We start from the raw sequence: 27,666 nt of genomic DNA on the forward strand, positions 1-27,666 counted from the left end.
TGTGCCAATTTTCAAGAGTTTTTGAGCATGTTAAGGCCCCCAAAAAGCCCCGGAAGACGGAAAAAAAATAAAAAAAAAAAAAAAAAAAAATAATAATAATCCTTAGAAGAACAAGAGGGCCCTGCGCGAATTTTCGCTTGGGCCCTAAAAACAAATTGCACCAAGATATAAAATAAACCCACAAAACAAAGACAAAGAAATTATAATGACTGACCAAATGGAAAAACCTGAAAAATGCAGTCAAATCAGTTCTTTTTGCCAAACAATAGTTGAACCTCTCAATTACTAAAATGATTAAAGCTATCCCTTCAAAACACATGAAGACTCCCCGGAAAACTGGTTACTCAACTCGCTAAATGGTGATTATGATAACCTCTACCACTAGATGTTTTACTGTAGACAGGGGGATTTCAATGTAACAAACTTGCCTGAAACACACTCACAACACATATTCTAGCATCCTGTTCTTACATAGCACATATTGCAACATAATCACAACATCTAAAAGATTAAAAAACATTCACTTCTTATCACTGAAGTATAAAAGTCCAAAAGATGGAAACATGCCTTCAGTTCACACTAACACTGGTACTTGCCTTGTAAGGATGATTCCAGCAACTAGTGACTTGGAACATGCATTCGGTAGAAGTCTGAATCAGTGTGTACAGGAGAGAGCATTGTGGGTCGTGATTTTTTGGGTGGTAGTCTTGGGGGCTCTGGCTGACCCGTATTTTGTTCAGTCTGGTTTAGAACCACCTGATTGCATGGGACTGAAGATATGGGTAAGGGTCTATCTGTGAAGCCGGTAGGTGGTTGGGGTAAAACGCAGTCTGGAGTCACCCAACGGTTTGACTCCTCAATGCATGGAGGAGGTGGAGGGAGTGGCGAAGAGTCAGGGGTGTAGAAGAACATAGATGGGGGTGGGAGAGAAAGAGACATGGCATCTTCTGAGGGAAGTGGAAGGGTGGTGTTCTTGAGGCCCAAGTTTGGGTTTTGCGGCAATGTGGCCGCTATCTCCAGCAGCCTCTCCACAGACTGATCTTCCTCTTCCGAGAGGTTGTCATAATGCGAGGTGTTGGAAGGTCGCCGGTCACCTGAGGATGGTGGAACATACAGGTTGACGGGGAACTTGCTTAGCTGCCGATAGGATCTATACGAAGAAGGAGATGAAGATGGGTCTTCTAAAATAAGATCCAAAGGTTGGGTAATTGGTGGTGGAGGTGGGGGAAGGTAAAACGGGACATCCTCTTCTAGAGGTAAAAGCTCGACCCCTTGTTCGGTGCAGGGAAGAGGTGGAGGAGGTAATTCTGGGAGATTCAAAGAGTGGATACTGGAACAATCTGTTAGGGGTGTCTGGTATGGAGGAGGCCAATCTTCAGACACCGCTGACATGGGCCTACTGACACATTCACCCTTCGATGAAAGAGTCTCTGTCGAAAATGGTGTAGGTTCTGGATGGAGTAGATGATTCTTTTGTACAGGTTCACTGTCTTGATTCTTCAGTGTGGACCCTGAATCTTCAGGTGTAGCTTGTGACGGTGAAGAGCTGGAAGGTGATTGGGTGTGCTTTGAAGGAGGGGAAGATGAGGTAATGGTAGGGATGTGTTTATCGCTGCTCTGGTTGTGGGTGGTGGTGTCTTCCGCCTGAAGCTTGGTTGAGGTTTGTTTGTTGTGTGCGGCTGGTGGTAAGGGTACAGATTCATTCTGGATCACTGGAAGCAGCATTATTGGACGCTCCTCACCCAGTGTTATCTTTGGGAACTCGTCTCCCTTAGCTACAAGACAAACCCAGAAAAGAAATCACAGGACACTCTTTAAAAATAAAGTTTGTTACAAGGTTCCTTAAGTTCAGTAAATAACCCAAAGGACCATTTTTGTTGTATTAGGTTCCTGAATTGGTCATATGGTTCTTGATGTTACATTATACGTTTGTAAGAGAACTCTATTAGCTTCCAACATCTTTAGAAAACCATCTGTACAGGTGCTATAAACAACTAGGGGATATAAACAGCTTTGTGAAAGCTTCTCAGATAGCATCAGACAGTAAAACTCTTATTTTTGGGGTTTTAACTGGAGCCTTTACTTCTAGGAGTCTGCACTTAAGCCAGGTGCACACTATACAATTTATAATAGTCCTTTAAGATTGTTTCTTCTCAGACTTTACGAACATGATCCCCGCTGTAAGCCATGTCACACTGGGATCTCAGTTTTCATTAATGTCATAAGTCAAGACGCGTTAAAAGTGGACACACGCAAGAAGACTCGTCCGGAGACTTACATCATCAATCCATGATATGTACATCTAAATGTGGGATAGAAATGGTGGCTAGCAAACAAAAACAATATTTAGCATTAATTTTCTCTTGAAAAGAAAACTGGAAAAAAAAGACGATGTGTGTGGAGCAAGTGGTGGTTTGTTGTTGTAGGAGAAGAAGTCGCACTACAGGACAGCGTGTCAAATCTTCTGACACTGTCAGAATTTCATCTTAAGGTAAATATTATCGCAATGGTCATTAATTGACTGTCAGTTAACATATCAAACTAACGATCAAAGACTTCAGATTTTGACCTAGGATCTAAGGAATCTTTTAGGATTTATTTTTCTCAGATGGCCAAAATCATACAGTGTGAACCTGGCTTTACAGACACCAACGACATTCATTATAGAATTGTACATCTTGTGAACACAACGTCCTTAATTATACTCTCTGGTATTTGAACAGAATGTTCTCATTTACAACAATTTTGTCCTGTACCTGGAGGAGGGAGGTCAAGCTTCATTCTGCGGAGTTCTGACATAGATGATTGTAGGTGATCAATAGCAACATCATCACTCATGCTGAAGGAGGAAGCAATACGGTCCTGCAGAAACTCCCTCAGGTCCTCCAGAGACATCTTCAGAAGATGCTCTGAAAGAAAGAATAAAGCTTTAGACTATAAACTTCAAATTAATCTCATCTACACTACCCAAGTAGCAACATTATATCTAGGAAGTTCATTTTCTACTACAACCATAACTCTTGTTTTTTTGAGCCCAGACTAAGACTAACTATAACTATACAATTTCACTATATAATAATATGGTGCAATGATGATAGTTTAAACCAACCTTTAACCACCATACAGTTCTGTGTTGTAATAGTGATAGCTCATGGATTATCTATTGTAGATTCTGAACCTTCAAACTTTCAGTAACCAGCCCACATGTTTAACCACTAGGCTACAGAGATCCACCAAGTGGAAATCTTACTTACTTTTGTGCAATTTGAGGAGAGTATAGGCCATGGCGGTAAGAACCTTTTCTCCCTCTAATATGTAGATGTCCCAAAGACGCAGAGTGAGCGTGAAGGGTGTCTATGTAGTAGAAACACAAGAAGTCATCAAACGGCTAAGCAGAACTCCAACATAAATAAAACATTGACATCAGATTCTCTAAGGGGTTCAGCCTAGCCATATAAAATTTTTAGCAGATGATGTTTCCAGTCTTTTTCACACGAAAACTCACTGTAAGCGAGTGACGTGATTCTCTTCCCTGAATATTCAGCAAAGAGTTGCAGAATTTGGACTCTGCTGGTAAAAAAAAAAAAAAAAAAGTCCTTCTCCAGCAGAGGACAAATAAGCTTGAACAACCAAATCTTTTGTCCTGGCCTGGACTAGATCACAGAGAGGAGGTCCAGAAAGAATGACTGCATTTTCACTGTTTATCTATGTCTAAAAGGTGCCTATTAGTACCTTAGATTAGTAATATGTACCCTTATGAACCTTTTGGGTTAATCTAGAATAGTTAATCATGTTTTACAAATGACTTTCTGAAACACAGATTAAGTACAGATTACCAACACCTGGACTATGGAGTCCAGAACTAAAATAAACAAGATTCATTTAAAAACAACTGTGCTAATCTGAATTAGCATGACAGGTTGCTTATAAAACATGGAATGAACCAGGAAAGACCTATCAGCATGCACCATCTACAGTTTCACATCAAAATCAACAATGACAGCAAAAAAATGGGTAACTGGGCACAAAATTAAGGTTCTGCCATGGCCATCCCAGTTCCCTGACCTGTACCCTATTGACAACTCAAGAGGAATATGGATCAACATGGACTTGGGAAACTGAAGGATCTGGAGAGATTCTGTATGGAGGAGTGCTCTCTGATCTCTTGTCAGCTATTTAGGAGATGACTCAAGAGTTGTTATCTTGGCAAAAGGAGGTTGCAAAAAGTATTGAATAACAGGGTGCCATTAACTGTGGCCAATGTGTATTAGAGAAAAAACATTTCATAATGAGATTTTCCCCATTTTCAGTTGTTTTACTTCAATGAAAGGTTAGGTTTTGGGATTTTTTTTTTTTTTTGTTCATATCTGCAAAGGGTGCCAATAATTCTGGCCACGACTGTATGTATCCAAGTAATACATGTGTCTTCTTTGAAACAGCCCCATGGTAAGTTTAATTTAAGCCTCAGTTTAGTCCTGGAGTAGCTCTAGGAAATCATCTAATTAAACTCTGGACTAGACTAAGTCTAGGACTATGTAAAACCACGGCAGAGAAAGCCGATTTCTGTTAATCTGGTTTAAAGGGCCATTTTAGTTTAGGACTAGGCTTAATCTCTGTCTGGGAAACTGCCCCTTTAAGAGTAAATAACAATGGTGATAATGTTGACAAGTTGAAAATTATTCCTCACCCTGTCAATAAAACACTGAAGGAACCATTTGGTTGTGTAGATACCAGTGGACATCTGTTCCTTATCCTGAGTTGAAGACAACAACAAATATAAGTATTAACTTACATTTGGTTAAATCCGAGCAATTGAAGGTTCAAAATAAGAAATCTCACCAAGTGTTTCCTGAGTTTGGGAAGGAGTTTGGACAGTATTTGGTCATGATGAAGCTGAAAACGGTGGAGTTTGGGAAAACCTGGGATGAAGAATCCTTTAGAAACCACAGAGAAAGATAGAGGTTAAATCAATAATTACAGCATGTTCTACAAAAACAAAAGCTCTATCTATTTATCTACAGAGAGTGAGAGACACTCACCATGCATGGCATGTTTCTGATTGGTCAGTAGCTGTGATAAGGCCCAGAATGCATCTTCCTCATTCATGTACATGAGCAGAATGGCAGCGATCTGGCTCATCCCCTGACAGTAGCTCACTTCCTATACAAAACCACATAACCAACAGTGTGGGGTAAGTTACTCTAAAAAACATCAAACAACATTCAGACATAGAGAATGGCCTAAGCCCTAAGGAAATAATAGTGCTCATTTCACTAATTTCAAAAGTTTTTTCAAAAGTGCTTCTGTACTTCTTCTGCCATAGACAAAGACCTGCTTCTTGTTCTCTCCACCTCTTTCCCCCCTCCATCGCCCTCCTCTTGCCAAGTTGACCCACTTTGTACTAGGCACATCGGGAAGGAAAAGGAATATGGTACCATTTCCTGTCTTTTGGGACCGACACACTCCTCACTTTTACAAATAAGGAAATTTATGTGCACCTAATGTTCCAGCAGTTTTTCCCAAACATCCTGTCAAACCATCATTATAAAAATTTCTTCCATTTGTCTTTGTCGATCCTCTATATTTCCTGATGTTTAGGGTCAGTTCCCAATAAGTGCCCAATAAATACATTAAATAGCATATCATCCAATTAGCACCAGACAGAAAGCCTCTGTTATAGTTTTTAGACCCTGATCACCCATTGCCAATGGGCAACATCAGAGTCACAGTCTCTGAATTAGTCTGTCTCCAAAGCAGATTATATGCACACCAGGTGTATTCTTCAGTCCTCAAAAACCAGCCAGACAATCAAAAATTTGAAATCAATATTTCTCTTATTGTGTCCAACTTGAATGTATATTTTTCACTTAGTTCAACGCAGTGTATTCTGGGATTGCCTTCTTCACAAAGAATACCCTCGTCAAAAATACCCATTTGCTTGTCTTAAGCCCGGAACACACCAAGCCAACGGTTGGCCGCCAGGCAGTTTTTGTTCAAGTTTTCTCAGTGTGTTCCGCACCGTTGGCTGAAATTGGTCCTCGGCGGCTTTTTTCCAGCCAATTCGACATGTTGAATCGGCGGCGGAGCTCATCGGTCAGTCGGGCCAACTAATCATTCTGATTGGCTGTTCAGCTACTGCCACCTGCTGGTACGGAAAGGCATTTCTTCTTACGCAAGTGCAGAACTGACGTGCTACTTTGCTGTCGGGTGTGAAGCATCGGTTTGGTGTGTCAGGGCAACTTTGGACTCAGACGCTGCCGACGTGAGCCAACCCACAGTCTGCTTTTGTCGGCACTAGTTCGTTGTCGTTGGCTTGGTGTGTTCCGGGCTTTAGCCGGTTTTCCAGCCTGGTCAAACTGTTATTCTTCAAAAAGCTTACAGTGTATGTCCTACGCCTTCCCTATTCTACTTATGGAAAAAAACGGAACTGGTGCCGCGTTCGTTCTGCAAGTAGAATAGGGAAGGCTTAGGACATACAGCGTAAGCTTTTTGAAGAATATGGAAAGGGGAAGCACGTGCAAGGTGATCATTTGTGTTTATAAAGCATATACAGTTGTATTTTTTTCAAAAATAACCAATCGTTTTGCTAGATAAGACCCTTATTCCTCGTCTGGTATCGTTTAAAGCCCTTTGAAGCTGCAATGAAACTGTGATTTTGACCTTCAACCATTAGGAGGCCATTTAAGTCCACTATAAGGAGAATAATCCTGGAATGTTTTCATCAAAAACCTTAATTTCTTTTCGACTGAAGAAAGAAAGACATGAACATCTTGGATGACATGGGGGTGGGTAAATTATCAGGAAAATTTTATTTGAAAGTGGACTAATCCTTTAAAGGCTGGAATAAACAAGTTTACAGTCTGCAGATTTTGTGCAGAGAAGTTTTGACTGATTTCACTGAAAATCGTACAGTGTGTGATGTGCACAGTCTCCAATTTGCTAGCTGCAGACTATTGGCGCTTTTCCACTGCATGGTACGACACAGCACGCATACTTTTTGCCGATTTTCCACTGCATGGTACGGCTCGCTTAAATAGTACCACCTCTGTTCAGGTTCCAAGCCGTACCGATACTAAATGTGATGTGTAAACACCGCAGATCACCGATTGGTCATAGAATCGTAACTACCAGCGTCATTGGATTTGAAACACGAGACACTAAACCAGCTAGATTTAAAGTCAGTAACAGCCACCGCAGCATCATTTGTTCACACAACTTTTTTTTAAACCACTTGCTTTAAATGACCATCGCATGCAACTTAGGGGGAAAAAAAGAAAGAAAAAAATGGCTGTATCGTGGTCAGTAGATGAGGCGCAGATGTTCCTCTCGTTGGAAGCCGAGGAGCAGATCCACGGCAGTAGAGGCGGCGCAACTATAACAATCAGTCTATAATCCCACCCACTTTGAAGCCGTACTAAACTGCAGTGGAAAAGCAAACTGAAAGTAAAATGAGCCATGCTGAGCTGAGTTATACCACACAGTGGAAAAGCACCATACGAGTCCATCCAATTAGAGGAGATCAAGCATATTTGGTATTTTTAGACTATTTTAAAACAAATGGTTCTCATGTGTAATGCACCTCCTAGAAAGGTGGCACATTTTTTGCTGTGTTCGGAATGTCCAAAAAAGTTGGCAAGCGTTTTTAAATTTTTTAAGTCTGTTTTTAAGTTTATCCAACCCAAAAGGCACTCATGCACAGTACCAAAATTGGAAATAGAATATCATCCATGTTTATAGTACCTACTATTTTTAACATGCTACCATTCAGGACACAATTCTCCTAATTTTGCATGCTATACAGTATGGATAATATGCAAACTGGCATGCAGCCATATCACTGATAAAAGTTTTATTTCATTGTTGGGGTCTAAAGTCATTATATTTAGCTGAACTTAAGAACAATAGAAGTGAATAGGAAGTCGCTATTAGTGGGGCAATTGTGTGTATGTGTGTGTCTGTGTAGGACTCTGTTGACAGGGTGGGACACCGAACTGCCCTTCTTCCCCTCCGCCCTGGTTCATCCAGCACATGCTGTTCTGAGTTACATAACACATTTACACACAAACATTCAGACTCTGTCAGTCCCTCACCGTGTTGTAGACCGAATAAGCTGCCAGCACATTGAACAGGGCTTGCTGTCTGTAAAAGACAAAAAACACAGGTCAAAAACAGCCTTCAGTGGTTACTGAAAGGAAGTTCAACCAAAATGTCAAATTAACAATGAAAGTTTCAATGTGGGTTAATGATGCGATACTAATAGTGGGCCAAAAATTGGGTCAATGACATGAAGCTATTATTTTTGTGACTGAATACAGAATTCAAAAGTATGTTTCATACAGACAATGACAATGAATGTGACTGTTCTGTGATGAACATGTTTTTAATTTCTGAATTAAAATGAATTTACAATATTTTGTGTATGCGTATAATGTTAAAATTATCAAGTGGTACCATCTTGGCAATAAAAAAAAAAGTGTTAATAAAAATCTGGGGGAAAAAAAGTACATTTATTTTACATTCTATTTGTATTATTATTTCATAAGACAAAGTCAAGTAAATTATTAAGATTTGAAAAACCTGTCTGCCAAAACAAATTGTAAAACAGGAAATGATACCTGACATTTTTAGAGTAAATCAATTAAAAAATGTTTTTTTTTTTTTTTAAAGCTAAAAACAGTATATTTTTCAATTAAAGGTGCCCTAGATTCAAAATTTGAATTTATCTTGGCATAGTTGAATAACAAGAGTTCAGTACATGGAAAAGACATACATTGAGTTTCAAACTCCATTGTTTCCTCCTTCTTATGTAAATTTCATTTGTTTAAAAGACTTCCAGAAAACACGCGGATCTCAACATAACACAGACTGTTACGTAACAGTCGGTGTGTACGCCCCAATATTTGCATATGCCAGCCCATGTTCCCAACATTATGAAAGGCATTAGACAAGGGCAGCCAGTAACGTCTGGATCTGTGCACATGATATTTTTAGTGATATTTGTAAATTGTCTATCTAAATGTTTCGTTAGCATGTTGCTAATGTACTGTTAAATGTGGTTAAAGTTACCATCGTTTCTTACTGTATTCACGGAGACAAGAGCCGTCGCTATTTTCATTTTTAAACACTTGCAGTCTGTATAATTCATAAACACAACTTCATTCTTTATAAATCTCTCCAACAGTGTAGCATTAGCCGTTAGCCACGGAGCACAGCCTCAAACTCATAGAGAATCAAATATAAACATCAAAATAAATACTATACTTACATAATTGGAAGCATGCATGCAGCATGCATGACGAACATCTTGTAAAGATCCATTTGAGGGTTATATTAACTGTGTGAACTTTGTAAATGTGCTGTAATATAATCGAGAGCTCGTGTGGCAGGGAGCACGCGAATTAAAGGGGCGGCGCGCTGAAAAAATCAGTGCATAGTTAATGATGCCCCAAAATAGGCAGTTAAAAAAATTAATTTAAAAAAATCTATGGGGTATTTTGAGCTGAAACTTCACAGACACATTCAGGGGACACCTTAGACTTATATTACATCTTGTGAAAAAGCATTCTTGGGCACCTTTAAAATATAATATAACAAAATATATTTTTAAATTAATTTATTTATTTTTACATTTTTCCTTTTTTTCCACCATGGACATCCTTCTTTGTCAGTAACCCAGCTACATTTTGAGCAAAAAGCACTGAGGGTCCAGCCCAAATTGAACAGTAGAAAGAAACCAGCTCACAGTAGCAGTCCATTCATGCATAAGCCATCACATCCAAAGGAAGTGTGTGTTAATAATTCATAGCGTCTACAGATTTGAAAAGATTTAGAAATGCACAGCAAGACCCTTGGTAACAAGCCAGAGGAAAGCAGAATTGTGACTAGTGTGTTGTAGAAACACTTAAGAGTAACACAAACAAATAGCAGATGTGTTAAACAGCACTTCCGCCCCATATCCTCTTATTGGCCGTGCATTGCTAATAAAAATGGAGAAGTCATTGCTCATATCTTCCATCCACCAGATACCCTGCCTGTGCAAAGAGGTTGGTGGTTGATCTATGTTTATTGTGGGTGTGCAGCCCATGCAAACCTCATGGCTGAAACCTTTTCATGCACTTTGGTCTACACACTGTGAGGTTTGAAGACCATTTCAGTTTTCATTTTCCAAGTAAGTGTGAAAACTGTTGAATATCAAATTTGCTGAAAGGTTATTGAAGGGCATCTGGTATACGTTTTGTTAAAAAGCCATGATTGACTCGTTGGCAGTTTAAAAACAGAAGAAAAAAAATGTTTTTGACATCTGTCCGTTCTTAAGAGGATATACAATCCCAAGTGGGTCTTTATGATTGTCCGGCACAAAAGGAAATAAAATTTTTTTCATGACACTGTGGCAAAACTCTAGTTGTTATGGATAACATCAAAGTATATATTTATTCTGGGCATAATGGTAACGAGTCATCGGTTGTGTCATTTCCTGTTAGGGCAGGAAGCTGAACAAAAACGCAGTGACAAAGAGGAAGTTGCTCTTGTTTTGGCTAAGACAGGGTCTGAGCACCTCATTTCAGAACCATCTCAACACGTTACACACACACACACACACACACACACACACAAAGTACAATGCCAAACAGACCTTGAGTAAAACGAAGATAAAACTAGATTTTGTATGCGCATGTATGCATTCATGCAATATCTTACTTGACCCCAAAGCGTTCCATGAACATGATATGGTTTCTAAAGGTCCTGTTGACATCAAGATCAATCTGCTTAATTTCTGTTGAATACTTCTTGGCTTGTTCCTTCATTATCTGCAACAATATGAAAACAAAAATGATTGAAGATAATCGATATGTTGTGAACAATTTCCAGTTCAAGACTGCTGTTAATTAAATGAAAAAAAAAAAAAAAAAAAAATCCTTTCCTTAAGTTAAACTTGGTGACATTTTTAAAAAAGATTACCCAAACACTGCCCAACTGCCAATGATCAGACAGATTGTCATCTCATAAACTCAAGTAAATTGCCTCAGAGCATGGATGTTCATACGGTTCTCTGAAAGTCGATGTACAAATGCCTTGATAATGGTTATTTGTGCATATTAAACTGGTAGGACATTGTCACTATAAACTGTCATTGTAAGAGCTGCATTAGCTTTCCACAGGGAAAATAACATTATATACATACATATGACAAAATTATCATTTGGGGTAAACTATCCTTTAAATTATATCCACAGTTAAACTAAAAAAAACATTGCATTTACAGTAATGGCTGATTTCGCTTTTGATATATTCAACAAGTTACCAGGCTGTTACCTGAACTACAATGCATCTAAATTTTCAAAAAGAAACGTTGATAGCCACTGGTTTCCATTTAAGAGAGACGCTTCTGCTATCTGCATTCATCAGAGCAGTAAACAAGTTATAAATATTACAGCGGCACCTAGATATATTTAGAAATTCAGATATAGATACACGTTCAGTTATAAATACTAATCTTGAACTCCACAGTTTCTGCAATGACTAAAAACAAAAAACAATAAAATAACTGTAATAATAACAGTGAAAATAATTTTTAATGTTAAAGGGATAGTTCACCCCAAAATGAAAATGATACCATGATTTACTCACCCTCAAGCCATCCTAGGTGTATATGACTATCTTATTTCAGATGCCCACAATCTGAGTTATATTAAAAAATATCCTGGCTCTTCCAAGCTTTATAATGGGAGTGAATGGCGCCAAAGTCCAAAAAGGTGCATCCATCCATCATGCGAGTAATCCATACGGCTCCAGGGAGTTAATAAAAGCCTTCTGAAGTGAAGCGATTGGTTTTTGTAAGAAAATAGCCATATTTAAAACTTTATAAACTAAAATAACTAGCTTCTGGCAGACGGCCGTATGCAAGTCGACTTGCGTCAAAAGAGTAACTTCTGACGCGATTAATGACGTAGGATGTAGGAGTAGCGAAAGCTTAGATGCCTCTTGCAGTTTAAACAAATAGGGCTGGGCAACAAACTCAAGCTTCTCTTCTCTTATATCGAAATCCTCCAACATTTCTCTTTAAGAATTCTCGTTTTAGACTTCTAATTCGTGACTGGTGTTAGTTTTGCTCTATCCTCTGAGCTTCCACGTTTGTCAATGTGTCAGGTCAGATTGCTCTTTCTCTGTAACTCGTTGAGTACAGCCATCTGACGGAAGCTATTTATTTTAGTTTATAAAGATTTAAATATGAATATTTATCTTACAAAACCCATCACTTTGCTTCAGAAGGCCTTTATTAACTCCCTGGAGCCGTGTGGATTATTCACTGCCATTGTAAAGCTTGGAAGACCCAGGATATTTTATAAAATAACTCCAATTGTGTTCATCTGAAAGAAGAAAGTCATATACACCTTATGGATATACACCTTGAGTATGAGCAAATCATGGGATAATTTTCATTTTTTGGAGAAATATCTCTTTAAAACCATGGAACTTTTATGTAAGAGTTGTTAGACTACAAACCATGCAAAGCAGAAAACCTTTGTTATGAAATTAAAACCTTGTTGTGCCAAAAGGGCAGATTGGAGACAAAACAATCTGGCTAATTTAAACCTAAACAATCACACAGGACAAAGTAAAACCCAAACAAGTGAGTCACTGAATAAATGAACATCAAACAGCCACTTTTTTTTTTTTTCAAAGGACTCATTAGAACCCAAACATATCTCACAAAGATGATCTCTGCAAAGCTCCTACCTCGTATTTCCTGAAGTTTGCCTGTTTCACATTTTTCACATCCAGTAGCAGAGCCCAGGCCTGACCGCGCAGCTTCAAGGGAATCCCCTTGTATACCCGCTTCATCATCTGAAAAATGCACATGGGAAGAGGAAACAAATAGATGGCGAGATTTATTTTTGGGTCTCCATAATTCCGGACGTGTGGTAAAAATCAGTGAAAAACAGCAGTCTTGAGTGGCATATTATGTAAATATAATGGCAGCAATATGATAAGAGACAACAATGTTAAATATTTCAATATATTAACTGTTTTACGATTGCTTCAAATTTCATCCAATTAAAGTTGGAACTATCAAATTTATCTCCTTGTTTCACACAGACAGGGTTTAAGATTAGATTAAGATTAGGCCAGGATTAGGCCTTCGTTAAAGGGGACCTATTATGCCCCTTTTTACAAGATGTAAAGAGTGTGTATGTGAAGTTTTAGCTAAAAATACCCCACAAATATTTTTATAGCATGTTAAAATTGCTGCTTTTTGGGGGTGAGCAAAAACGTGCTGTTTTTGTGTGTCCATTTACATGCAAATGAGCTGCTGCTCTCAGACCCCTTCCAAGAGCTCATGCAACAACAAAACAGGACAATCTCACGCACGGAAAATGTCAGAAACTGTCAGTAGCGGTGTTCAGTTCAAACCAGAGTCGGACAATGATGCATGGAGATAGACCAGGTATAGTTTAGTTTAGTTACCGTTATTACTTATGTTGTCATCTTGCTTTTATCCACTATTAGTAGAAGCCTTTTGTAGCGGGCCCTGTCCAAATGATGACCAAAACTTTACTGATGAGTTTTATGAAGTTTATTATACATCACACAGACATCACATACAGATGATCGCGCTCACTCGTGCTCTGCTTACGCTTGAAATGTGGCGCCTATACAGCAATCTTTCACGTCACATTAAAGAGCGACAAAGCTGCATATTGTTTGAATTTCGTGATAAAATGGACAGAATTTGAGGAATGAGGAATTTCTTATTGAAAGTAACAAAACAGAGCTTAATGCGATTATTGGTGGTTAAAAGTGGTTAATGGGCTACAACTCTGTACTCATCGTACACGTGTACCGAACCGAAAGACGCATACGGCAAATGTTCGATAAGAGTACATGTACCGTTACACCCCTAATTTGTACAGAATCTGCTAACGGCTTGTTCTCAGACACTGCTTATTATTTATAAGGATTAAATAAGGAGTGGGTGGATTTTTATCATTATAGGGTGGTTGTGTACACACACACTGCCAACACACATTTATGATCAAACACCATGCAAAAGTGAATTTTGCATAATAGGTCCCCTTTAAATTAGGACATTTAAAGGTGCCCTAGAACCAAAAATTGAATTTACCTTGGCATAGTTGAATAACAAGAGTTCAGTACATGAAAAAGACATACACTGAGTTTCAAACTCCATTGTTTCCTCCTTCTTATTTAAATCTCATTTGTTTAAAAGACCTCTGAAGAACAGGCGAATCTCAACAGAACACTGACTGTTACGTAACGGTGGGATCATTAATATGTACGCCCCCAATATTTGCATATGCCAGCTCATGTTCAAGGCATTAGACAAGGTGGATCTGTGCACAGCTGAATCATCAGACTAGATAAGCCAGCAAGAACAATAGCGGAAAATGGCAGATGGAGCGATAATAACTGACATGATCCATGATTACATGATATTTTTAGTGATATTTGTAAATTGTCTTTCTAAATGTTTCCTTAGCATGTTGCTAATGTACTGTTAAATGTGGTTAAAGTTACCATCGTTTCTTACTGTATTCACGGAGACAAGAGAGCCGTCGCTATTTTCATTATTAAACACTTGCAGTCTGTATAATTCATAAACAACTTCATTCTTTATAAATCTCTCCAACAGTGTGTAATGTTAGCTTTAGCCATGGAGCACCATCAAACTCATTCAGAATCAAATGTAAACATCCAAATAAATACTATACTCACATGACCCGAAGCATGCATACAGCATGCATGATGAACATCTTGTAAAGATCCATTTGATGGTTATATTAGCTGTGTGAACTTTGTAAATGCAGTGTATTATAGTCGAGAGCTCGGGGGGGCAGGGAGCGCGAGATTTAAAGGGGCCGCAGCCTGAATCAGTGCATAGTTAATGATGCCCCAAAATAGGCAGTTAAAAAAATTAATAAAAAAAAAATCTATGGGGTATTTTGAGCTGAATCTTCACAGACACATTCAGGGGACACCTTAGACTTATATTACGTTTTGTAAAAACTGGTTCTAGGGCACCTTTAATAGCTTTTATAAACATGCCTGGTGTGCATCTTGAGACAAAACAATGGCAGCAACATATTTTTAAATATATATGTGCAAGACAGCTCAAACATGCATTTTAGTCTGGGACTAGGTTTAAGCCTTGTCTGTGAAACTGGGCATTATAAGTTACCTTTTCACTGTTGTGGTACTTTTCCCACTTTTTCACCATCTTAACCCATTTTTCCTCTCTTTCGACCTCCTGGAGTTTGTACTAGGGAAAGAGCATACTGAACTTTAGTCTTAAATCTAAAAATGCAAGTAAAACATAGAGGATATGCTATGGTGTCAACTATAGTAGACACCATAATTCAATGGGTTAACTTATTTAAAATTAATTTTGCCATAGAAGATTTAACAGGGATTGCAGGTGCAAGGAAAGCAGATATTCTAATGTCACCTTCTCCTCCACTGCGGATGGTGTTGGCAGTTCCTCTTCACTGGAAAGAAAGTATAAAGGGGAAACGGTTGTTAAATCTGTATTTAAAAATTCGGAAGCATCACTGAAAGATTTTACTGTAGACTTATGAAACACAATCCTGACAACCCTGTTCTAAAGGTTACAGTCAGGCGTAAAAGTTTGCACATATACTTGACAACAAAGTTGAGCAATTAACATCTTCAAATGAGCACAGAGGTCATCATCTTGTTAGACTGTGTGGTAAAACTGCCAGGACAGGCAAGACTTACTGCAGGAAACCGAAGCGGTCTGTGACCTTGTAGATGCTGTAGTCCGCATCCTCCCAGGGCTTGATGTGCACACCCTCCTGCCTGCCCTGCAACCAGCCAAACAAACAAACTGAGAATCTGGAGCAAAGGCAAAAGACCCTCAAACCAAGAGATGATTGGGACTCAAATAACAACACGATGACTTAAAGTAAAAGTCAAGAAAAACATTTGAAACTCTCTGTTTGGAACAATCCAGATATCCAAAATAAATAGGGGTGATACTATAAACTCAAAGAATCCACAATTTATTCTAACAGACTGATATATTTCTCTGTATATTCCAAATACCTTATCTGTATAAGCTTCATAAAACTTATCTAAAGGTATCCGAAGTACGCAGAGAATTTCCATCCAGACTGTAGTCAGTGTTGTAGCAGCAATGTAAGCATGACATCCAGATGTTGTCCATCAAGACGCTTCCTCCTCAAAAGATTTTGGCTGTAGAAAGCTAAAACTTGCTGCCTTCGCAAGCTGTATATGGAAGTACGAAGGCACTAAGGCTTGTCTGGATCCAATGTGCATATAACATCCTGTTTACTAAGTTATGGCTTTTTTATGGACACATTTTTAAAGGCAGCATTGATATACCTTCGGTGCCCATGATATCCCACAACCCCATGTCTACAGTTCACACACAATTAAAAAAAAGGAGGAGTAGTGATTGATATTGATATTGATTTTTTAGAATTGATACCAATAATTTGTGTGTTTGTGTGCCCAGATAACCGATATGCAGAACCGATATTTATTTACTGTTATACTTCTGTTTTTGACGATTACAACACCACTGAACTGAACAAACCATTTAACAAACCATTCTCTGGAATATTGGAATATAACAAACAAAACATCGTATTTTATTGCATTTCTCAACTGGTATGTTATATCAGAATTATTAATAATGTTTTTGACATTCTAGATTATGAAATATCTGCTGACAAAGTGCTGTTTATCTATGCATTTACACAGAACTATACTCAAACTGCGATCGCTCATGGAGATAATAAATAATTCATTTCCATAGAGTTGCGTTTACTGGGATGTTTATTAGCGAATTAATGGTTATATAGTAAATGTTTATATAATTATGGCATTTTAAACAAGTGAATCTTGTTAAAATTTACATGCGGTGTAATTTATATGCTGGAGCATTTCCTGAGCATCAACCCGCTGAGTGAACAGCAAAATGCAGATGACTTCATGAGACTAATGATGAGCATAAACAGAGAGAGAATTAAATTCAGTGCTTTTATTTCCAACATGTGCTCATTAATGGCTGTATTATTTAATTCATGCAAAGTCACATCTTTAGTGGGACAAGACTTACTTGAGACGGATTATCCATGTATATTAAGGAACACATTGTGGTCACAACATATTTTAGGTTGTATCAAAAGCTTTTGAACTTGGTTTTATTTAAAGGCCCACTGAAGTGCCTTGAAATGCACAGCATTATTCAATGTGTTGACGTAATTTCCACAAACAGGAAGACAGAGTGGGACATATCGAGCAGCTCCTCCCCTTTTTTAAAATGGCCAATAGCGGTTTGTTTACATCACAGTTCGCCTAGAGCCATTGAGTTCGGCATTCGCCACATTTGACAGCTTATGACAGCTTTTGACAGCCACGCAGCCTAACAGATTCCCCTTTTAGATTGAAACTGTTACTAAAAGCAAAACAGTGATCATAATCATGCTGAGGATGTGTATTTTTAAAAGTGTGTAAATTATGTTGGTGCATGGCGCCACCATTGTTATCTCTTCCACTCAATAGCAGTGTTGGGGAAAGTTATTTTTTAAAAAGTAATGCATTACAATATTGCGTTACTCCCTAAAAAATTACAAAAAAAAAAAAAACTAATTGCATTACTTAATTACTTTTAAATGGAAAGTAATGCATTACATTACTTTTGCGTTACTTTTTTTCCACCTGGGCTAAGCTTGCTTGGTTTTTTTTTGTTTGTTTTTTTAAATAACAAAAAAGTTCTGTTTTTGGTAAATGTAAAGGCACTTTCACACCAAAAGTGAAACAAATAAGCCTCAGGCTGATCACAAATGTGACGTTTTTCTAAAGTCATTTTTGCTTATTAGTATGGTTGAACTGGATCATCGAAGGTCAGTGAAGTAAAAAGACATTGGTTAATAAATTAAGATTAAATACATAAAGTATATTTGTTTAATTTAATATATTTAATTATTGCAGGTTTGTGCAATATTCTGAGATTGCATTTCACTGTTTTTATTCATTTTGAGGAATACTGATTTTGTGCAAGTGAGATGAGTAAATGTTCATATTTAGTCTAGAACTACAATAACCATCATGTTCACACATGACGCTTTGCACTTACTCTCGATTTCTCTCAACATGGGGAAAGGAGAGCTTTCAGGAAATACATGGGAAAACAAAGCAACTTGTTACTTATTTGAAAAAGTAACTCAAATATTTTGTTGTAGATTTAAAATTAAGCATTACTTTACTAGTTACTTGAAAAAAGTAATCCGATTATGTAACTCAAGTTACTAGTCAGCAGGGTTGTGGACTCGAATCGCATGACTTGGACTTGACTTGGACTCGAGTCTCAGCGCGTGTTAGTTGTCATTTATCACACGTTCAGACAGTTTTCAACCAAATAATGTTTTTTTTTTTTTTTTTTCAGGCATTTAAATGCACAAGTACTAGCGAACCATTTATAATTTGAGAAAAAAAACACACTGATGTCTAAGTAAGCGGAAATAATAAACCTTTCATATATAATTTTGAGACATGTTTTTTTTTCCCCACAACAAACGCACATTTTAGCCTATAGGTAACTATAAAGTCTTCTCCCTGTTCACCAGCCACTCACTTTCATGTCTTTCGGGAGAAATGGATGGATTTACATTTTGTAAATGACAGGCACGTAGCCCCAAAAAGTGTCACGTGACGCTTGATACGTCACCATGGAAATAGAAATAGAAATGTTCTACAATTACTCATAGACAGTAAAAGACACTCACATTGACTCTCTCTTATTGTTAAGTATGGTAGCACAGCATTTTTAAATGACTGTCTTCATGAGTTTGTCTGCATCCATGTTGCATGTTTCCTCTCTCATTGATTTTGCCATTGTTAATAGGTTACCAATAAAATAGTTTTTTTTTTCACTGCCTTTTCCTTATTTTGTCACACGTAAGAACAATCCCTAAATTGAACTTAGATGGGTGCCCTTAGTGAAAATTTTATCGCAATAAATATGAAATTGAACTGCTAAGTCATGAACATATTTTAAAAGCCTTCCTGATATAAATTAGTATACATTTCATATAGTAATTAACACTGAGACACTAATTTGTGCAAAAAGCACTAATGACTTGTTTAAGACTTGAATCTTAAACTCGAGGACTTGCAACTTGACTTGGACTTGCCTGTCTTGACTCGGGACTTGACTTGGGACTTGAATGCAAAGACTCGAGACTTACTTGTGACTTGCAAAACAATGACTTGGTCCCACCTCTGCTAGTCAGCACTGTTTCTGATCCCGAGTCTGTCTAACCATTTCTCCATTTTTACACTGTCTGAATCGCTCCCTATCCCCTATATAGAGCACTATGTGTCATTCACCATGTAGTGACCAATTTCAGCCGCAGCTTCAGCGTCTATTTATAATTTAGGGAGCGGGGCACTTTAGATTCAAGAGAGCATTTGATTGGACAGAAGATCGGATGAGAAGCTGAAGTGCATGGTGATGTCATGGTTGATCCATATTGGACGGAAGTGAGAGACTAAGTTTTGAATGCTTATATTTTCTAAATGCAAATTTTGTCATTGTTTTGGAACAAACTAGCTTATAGATAACCTTAAAGCTAACATATTCATACTAAAAGCCAAAAAAAACTAAATTTGAAAGTGACTTGACATGTAGCCAAGTATGGTGTCGGGTGTCCCATACTCGGAATTTGTGCTCTGCATTTCACCCATCCAAGTGCACACACACACACCTGGAGCAGTTTTGAATTTTAATTTGTTTTAGATCATTAAACGTGTGATGTTTTATGCCTCTAAAGCATGTCTGAATCATTTCCTTAGGTTGTACATTCATACAAAACCACTTTCTGTGAAGTCATGACTGGACAGCAAGGCAGATATACCACAATATGAACCCAAACTACCTTTACCCACATATTATACATCAGCCTTTTCATAGCTTTTCTTACATGAGTTGTGTGCAGCATCTCTAAGGAAAGTTTTTCCTTGCCAAGATCAGCAAATTGCAGCAACTTTTTGGGTGGTGTAGTCTAGTGGTTAAATATCTGGGATAGTTGATCCATGAGTTATCACAATCATTCCCTTGAGCAAGACACTTAACCCTAGGTTACTCCAAGCAGTGCCGTACCCCAAATCTTGGCCTCTCCAAGAGGAATGTTCATGTATGTACTGCAACATCTTACTACTTTACTTGTGCTACTTTGTCAGTGTGCCTTTGTTGTTCATGTCGCTGAAAGTTAAGGGACATTCATTAACCAGTTTCCTCTTGTCTGGACATCAAGTTCAAAACTCAGGTCAACAACTATTGAAAGTCAGAAAGTGGACAACTAAAAGGATGTAACTTGCCTTCTCATATTTTTCGATGATTTCAGCCCGTTCTTCAGCTATTAGAGTATCAATGTCCTTCTTCATCTCAAAATCTGAAAAAGAAACAAAACAAACATAAGACTTTGAGCAAATGGGCTCATCCAGATGCGTGGAAACATGTCCCTGAATGTTCCTGACATTACTAGTCCTCTACAGATCCACCTTCCTGTCTGTTTGGCTTAAACGCATGAAAATGATCCGAAGCATCCACATTCCACCAATATTACAAACATTCATCCAAGTTCTGCCTGAAGCTGACAGACACACATGTGAGGTGAGGTTGCACATTCATCATGAGCCTAAAACAGACAAGTGCTGTTATGTCAGCTAATTGTTCAGACACTCATTTTTTTCAGTCTAACAGTCTTGTCAGGAAAGGTGCTGGACAAACTCATGCAACATGCAAGATCAGGACAGAAATCAAATGGAAAATTCCAACAACTTCCTAGGGTTACTTTGTTGAGCGGATTCTTAAACACATCTGATTGGCCATTCTGTTCACACAGTCAACAGATATGTTTGTGATTGGCTACAATGATCAACGCTTCAAAAACATGTTGTAAATAGACATATTTGACACTCTTCACCGAGTGAGAAGAGCATCAAAGATGTCTATTTACAATGTTTTTGAAGCGTTGGTCATTGAGGCCAATCACAGACATATCTGTTAAGCTTGTGAACACAATGGCCAATCAGAGGCGTTTAAGAATCTGCTCAACAGCTCTCAAAATGCTAGGGGGAAATGCTGGTATCGTCACATTGTTTAAATTTCAGTACCAACTTGGTAGCGAAGTCGGTACTTTTGACAACACTACAACTTCACACTTTGCTGTGCAGGCCAACAGTTCAGCCTTTTCCCAATGTATGGATCTCTTGTCAGATTCATACAAAAACCCAAGCTTTGACAGAGAATTGCTATAAAGTTAAGCAGCAAGTCAATTTTTGGATCTGCAAGGTGGCCAAAGAAGTTGGACAGCATAGAATCAGATATTGACAGAGCAGGAATGTTGCAGCTGATACTCACCACCATGTGTTGAAAACTAGTGAGGTCTGTTAGTTCACATTCTCTGTGGACAGGTGGGACTCTTACAGAGTCACCAGTTCACCAGACAACTGCTCTGCTGAGACACATGGGCACCTTTCTCTGTTTAACCACCTGTCCTATTCAAAACATTAGATCATATAAATGGAAACCCAAGTTTCCCTTTCAAACTTTTCTTCACTCTCAGAAAACGTGCAAACATTTTACCTTTACCCCTAAAGGTTTGTACCGTGCAAATTTTTTTCTGTCATTGTTTTAAGCTCCTTAATTGATATGTGACCTGGATGTTCTTTGGTCGCTAAAGTTATTAAAGGGTTAATTAACTGAAAAATTACAATTTTATCATCATTTACTCAATGAGACTGTAGTTATTCTGTGGATCACAAAAATAGAAATGTTATTTAAAAATGAGCGGCCACAGTACATTATTCAGCATTCCTCCTTTTGTGTTCCGTCGAAGAACTAAAATCATACAGATTTGTAACATGAGGGTGAGAGTAAATAGTGAAAATTTTTGTTTTACACCTTGTCTATGGTAGGGAAGGAATAGCACTATCCTAATGCTTTCTCCATGTAACCACCACCACCCTCGTGAGAAGTCAAATATGCCACAGTAAACAAATCCGTCTTAAGACTTGATCTTGAGCCAAAACATCTTCATTTCTGTTACTGCTAAAGGGAAAGGCTTGTTTGAGAAACATTACGTCTCCTATAAGCTGACAGGGAAAACAGGTCAAAGCTAGCAAGAGATCCAAGCATAATTTATTTACCGCAGTCTATGAGTCGGGGAACTAATGGCTTGACAGAAATCATGGGATCAAAAATGTGGGCCACTACTAGTAGGATTGTCTGCATAAAGGTCTATCCTTTTGGACAAAGCAATAAATGGTTTAACGTGATTTTGTGACTTGGCCTCCGCACTATTCAAACGAAGGTTAAGCTAAAGCTGCGTTTCAATTTTCTCATGAAACTAAATACACAGAGGTCACCCATAGCTCTTAACAAATAACCACATGCTTGCAATTATAAGCGCACTAAGATGCAGACATTTTTCTTTGATGTTTCAGACAAAACTGGTGGTACAATTTTAGTAATTATCTGAGAAGCTCATTGTCTTAGTGAAACTACTTTATTATGCCCAAGTTTAATTTTTGGGATATGGTTTTACCCATTTTTGACACCGCAGCATCAAACTAATGGAATAAAAAGACTTGGAAGTTTTCATTTTCAATTACACAACTAAATTGTGCATCGTTCTGCTTTTTTAAAACTAAATGCCAACTCTAAATCCACAGTTGGATCCTGTTGAAAATGCCATGTGATGTTCAGCCAAAGGAGGTACAGGTGTGTTACCGCCAACAGGCTGCTGTTTGCACAGTAGGAGCGCTTCCTTTGTGAATTCAGTTAATCATAGGTCAGTGGCAGAAGGGTTATGAAAAGGTGCTGATGGAGAAAGATCCTTAACACTGATCTGTGCTCAGCGGTTTTTACTGGCAGAAGCCAATATGCAACAACCAACAAGAGCAATATACAGCAGAGACAAACTACAGTTTACATGAATGTGCGAACAGTCACCATTCATGGACAGCTTTGGGTTAGTTTTGAGAACAGAACTTCCAGTGATACTTGAACTTCCCCATGTAGGTTATATTTAATAAACTGTGTATAAAAGTGAAGATTAATGTGCTATCAGTTTCACATTATGCTTGACGTTCTCTCAGTCCAACCACATAGTTTGAAGTTGCAAAGCCAAACTACAGAAATCTCACCGAAACTCAAGACTCAAACAACCAATAAATTAAAATACAAGTATAATAAATAAATGGGTGTTTTGTTTGTAAGAGCTCATGCAAGATTATCGTTTGTATGCCATGGATCTTCTGAGCTGTGCAGAGAACAAGTTTGGACTATTTGCAGTCCAATATTGTGACATAACTTCTCTGATACAATGCCAAAAACTACTCAAACAATCAGCCATTTAGCATGTGATAGATACTATGAAATATCTCTGAGAAAAAAACATTTAAAAATATAACTTAACTTGATAAGCCTTATTACATGCCAGTACATCCTAAACTTCTGTGCATAAGCCAGAATTCAACCAAATCCAGAGCAATTCATTACAGAAAAAAAAGGAAATAATTTTTTCATTTTTTATTTAAATGTTATTTATTTGTATAAGCTACTCCTTTCAGGTGAATTAGCCTTTTAATGCATTGAAAATAGACTTTATTATTTTAATTAATGGATCAGACTATGTATGCCTGGTTGCTAAAAACAATGAAAAACATGTTCATTGTTTGTTGCCCAAGTCTAGCAAATCAACAATAGTAATGTTCTGTTAAAATAGCTCAGCCTATTTCCTATGAACCCAGTTTCCCCCCGGACTCTTCCCCAGGGAAAACTCAAGTGGCCTTCTCAACCCTGGAATGGATACTAAATGAAAGGTGTGAGGTAGGCTATTTCTGAAGAACGCAAGAGTGCCTGGAACGTATCTTAAAGGTGCTAAAGATTATCTTTTCGTCGACTGAGAAACCAAAGACTGTTAGTGAGTTTCTGAAATGAGCGCATGCGTAAGAACAGCCCCCCTCCTTCACAGCTAATTTCGAGGGAACGCCTCCCAAAACTCGTGCACGAGTATTGGAACACGAGTGTTTACCACCGGCATTCGCTGTGTCGTGTTAGTGGATTCATTATGTCGGACTCACCGCAGGTAACTCATAATCTGCAGTTGTTATTCCTGACAAAAACATTGCATGCAGCGCCTGTGGAGTGTGGAAAGTTACTGGAGCGTGCAGCCGCGCGTCTCTCACATGGATCGTCATGGCAGTGATTGACAAGCCAGAGGGCCAATCGTTTACGCGATGATCGCGTAAACGATTGGCTGAAGTTTTTAAGGCCCTACCTCGTGCACAGATGATGTATATTAATATTATTACTTTCAGTGCACCTAATAAATAGTCTTTTATCAGTTAGTAAAGACAGTTTCAAGTAATATTGCAAAAATGTATAAAACAAAACATCCTCTTTAGCACCTTTAATGTCACAACCTTTTTACAGTGTTATCATCCAATCCACTAAAGTGAAAAATTGTAGAGCACCAATAACACTACAGAAGAACTCTTAACTGGTGGAAGAACCTACAGAAATCAGCGGTTCGGAGCACCAAAGTCACGTGATTTCAGCAGTTTGGCGGTTTGACACGCGATCCGAATCATGATTCGACACAAAAGATTCATAACGCTCCGAAGCTTCCTGAAGCAGTGTTTTGAAATCGGCCATCATTAAATAAGTCGTTATTTTGTTTTTTTGGTGCACCAAAAATATTCTCATCGCTTTATAATATTAATATTGAACCACTGTACTCACTTGAACTGATTTAAATGTGTTTTTAGTACATTAATGGATCTTGAGAGAGGAAATGTCATTGCTGGCTATGGAGGCCTCACGGAGCCATCGGATTTCAACAAAAATATCTTAATTTGTGTTCCAAAGATGAACGAAGGTGTGGAACGGCATAAGGTTGAGTAATAAATGACAGAATTTTCATTTTTGGGTGAACTAACCCTTTAAGTTGGCTTGAAAAAGCCTAGCCAGAAAGTTTGAAGTAGTTTTAAAAGCTTGAAGTTTGAAAGAAATTGTAAGATAGACAGATAGAAATTGTAAGAAGAAAGAAAGAAAGAAGCCTAGCCAGAAAGTTTGAAATTTTGAATGAAATTGTAAGAGTTTTGACCCCCTCAATGTAAGTTAATGGGATTTTTTTATAATATTTAATTTTCATTTTTAGGAAAACCATAAGTCAGATCAGTTTGAAAAGTTATAGCAACCCGAGTCAGAACAGTCTGAAGATCTGACCTGAGTTTGGTGGCTGTAGCTTTAATGCTCTAGGAGAAGATACAGTCTAAATTTTGGCTCAGAAGAAGAAGTTTGTATGTCCAACTTAATTATGAAGAGAAAAAAGTGACTCACATCACTTTTAAACCACAGTGTTCTAGCAGTGGCAGGGCAAAAAGAAGCCACAAACCTATTATTAAATGACAGGCTGCAACATGTTAGTTTCTTTCCAGATGATCTAATAGTGTATTGCTTACATGCATAATGCAAATGATCAGTCTGTGCTCATCATGATCAAATGTCAAATTTCAGTGGCCATAAACACTTAACATTCCAACAAGAAGACAAAGCAACATTTTATGATGTAAGGCACAACAAGTGTCTCCTCTTTTTGAGGATACACATATGTGCAGCAGGCCACACATGTCAGTGAGATTGTGGTTCATTAGTTCTCACAGGAGGACTTTAGAAACAGAAACACATGCTCGAGCTGTTGTATGCTCTCACTTCCTCTAAATGTATTTTAGTAACTCAAAAAGAACATCTAATCCACTGACTTCTGTAAACACGGTAGATTCAAGGACATGTCTAGGTGTTTGATATTAAACACAAGAGCGGTCTACTCAAGTGGAAACCAGCGTGGGCCACGCCTCGCGCTCTGAAAGAAGGTAAGGAAGTAGGCTGGTGACCACAATGCATCCTGTCCTTCTGAAGTTCAAGGTTTCAACACGAAACAGTGTTTCTCATGGGAGCCACCAGCAATGATTCACGTTTAAAATGTAAAACGGTAGTCTGGCATAGTGTGAATTGAAACTAAAGCACTTTACGTTCATGTTTCTATGCTGAAATCATGTCACATTTGTTTTATTACATATTAATACACTTTAATATAGTACAATTAAAATGTTGAAAAAGCCGACACGTGACCCCGGATGGATTTATTTACTGTAGATCCAAAATGTAACAATGAAAATGAAAGCTCTCAAAAAGACACACATGACTGATACCCTACAATTCATATAGATATCTAATATGATCTCTCTATGTGAAATGTAATAGATAAAGTGTCTAAAGTCATATCAACATCAATGGGTTTCAGTAGAATCAACAACTAAAGCCACATGAAGTTTATTTAGGGGCCACTTTCAGTTGTGAACTGGCTACTCTAAAAACAAGACCAAGCTATTCTAGCTTCTAGACAAAATAAACATGTTGAAAGCAAGACTTTATCTGACTTCAGACAGATCAATTGACTTTTATCTGAGAGCTCAAGTTGTTTTCACGCACAGACGCGACAGTAAAGCATTGGCCGACAAAACAACTATCATCAAACTGAACTAAAATAAAAACAGCATTATATGAATTCTTTTACCTTTGAAAACAGATGTTCTGCGCTGCACAGGCTGTTATTTAAAAATAATCTGTGTTCATAATGAAGCCGCTCAACGTGGACAGACGAGACTCCAGTTCAACTCTGACTGATCAGTGCATGAGAAGAACACGAGAGCGCGCGTGTGTTTGTGTGAGCGCGTGCACGCGCGCGGGTCTCAGCTCAGCGTAAGAATCACAAGAGCTGTTAAATCAATATGTAAATATTTAAATGTTCATTTAAATAAGTTAGAAATATATATAGTCTACGATTGCTATTATTATTATTAAGCTACAATACAATGAATGATAGGCTATGATTAAGATATTATGAGCATATTATCTTATAAACAATAACAGACATTTTTAGAACATTATAAATATATACATTTTATAAAAAAAATACTCAATTATTAAACATATTTAAATTAATTTCAATCTGCAGGCAGTGAGTTGTCGTGGTGCGTCCTCTAGCGGCCATTCATAGGGGACGGGCATTTATTTCTGTGAAACAATATAGATATAATAATTTTTGTGACAATGACATAAATCATAAACCAAGTATGTAAAACGTTCAGAGATTTCATTTTATTAGATTTGTAACAAAAAAATGCATACATTTTGGGGTAAAATGCCTCCACAGGTGGGGTAAAATGCCCCTAGTCTGACAAAGCAAGTTGCTTTATACAAGTTACAAGTAACCAATTTCAATACGACTTGAGTAAAAGTCTTAAAGTATCTGATTTTAACAATACTTAAGTATTTTACTCATGCTGAATGTAGGCTCAGAGACATGCCAGTGAAAATAAGAAAGAATTGATTTGTAAGATAAGAAATCAAGTTTATTTTCTAAAATCAAAATAAAACTGAACACCTCAATGTTGCAATAAATCAAGGTCGACACAACAACCTTTTAAACATCTACAAACTCTCAAGTCTCAGTTAAGCTCAAGTGCACAAAAAGGTCATAAGTAAACCAATATCCTTCAAAGAGGTCTTGTCAATATAATGGATAA

The 27,666-nt window shown here is 37.8% G+C and overlaps 1 protein-coding gene across 1 annotated transcript; it reads right to left on the reverse strand.

Moving 5' to 3' along the window:
• Positions 1-248: 248 nt before the first annotated feature.
• si:dkeyp-19e1.3 (USP6 N-terminal-like protein) lies at positions 249-26,810 on the reverse strand. Its single transcript, XM_048157753.1, has 14 exons — positions 26,655-26,810; positions 20,386-20,459; positions 15,757-15,842; positions 15,467-15,506; positions 15,200-15,280; positions 12,739-12,846; positions 10,699-10,808; positions 8,091-8,139; positions 5,040-5,160; positions 4,840-4,934; positions 4,688-4,753; positions 3,255-3,354; positions 2,757-2,909; positions 249-1,775 (listed from the first exon to the last, which is right to left on the reverse strand). The coding sequence occupies exons 2-14, from the start codon at positions 20,449-20,451 to the stop codon at positions 619-621; spliced, it is 2,232 nt and encodes a 743-aa protein (XP_048013710.1). The 5' UTR covers positions 20,452-20,459; positions 26,655-26,810; the 3' UTR covers positions 249-618.
• Between the last annotated feature and the right edge of the window lie 856 nt (positions 26,811-27,666).

Source organism: Megalobrama amblycephala, linkage group LG15 (genome assembly GCF_018812025.1).
Source record: "Megalobrama amblycephala isolate DHTTF-2021 linkage group LG15, ASM1881202v1, whole genome shotgun sequence".
Classification (NCBI taxonomy): Eukaryota; Metazoa; Chordata; class Actinopteri; order Cypriniformes; family Xenocyprididae; genus Megalobrama; species Megalobrama amblycephala.

Bases quoted from the DNA above. Each gene is read 5' to 3' on its own strand.
- si:dkeyp-19e1.3 (XM_048157753.1), bottom strand. From the start codon at position 20,451: ATGAAGAAGGACATTGATACTCTAATAGCTGAAGAACGGGCTGAAATC. The intron at 15,507-15,756 runs GTAAGTCTTGCC...CTTTCTTTCCAG, and splicing joins GACCGCTTCGGTTTCCTGCA to TGAAGAGGAACTGCCAACAC. The intron at 3,355-4,687 runs GTGAGGAATAAT...TCTACTACATAG, and splicing joins TTCAGTGTTTTATTGACAGG to ACACCCTTCACGCTCACTCT.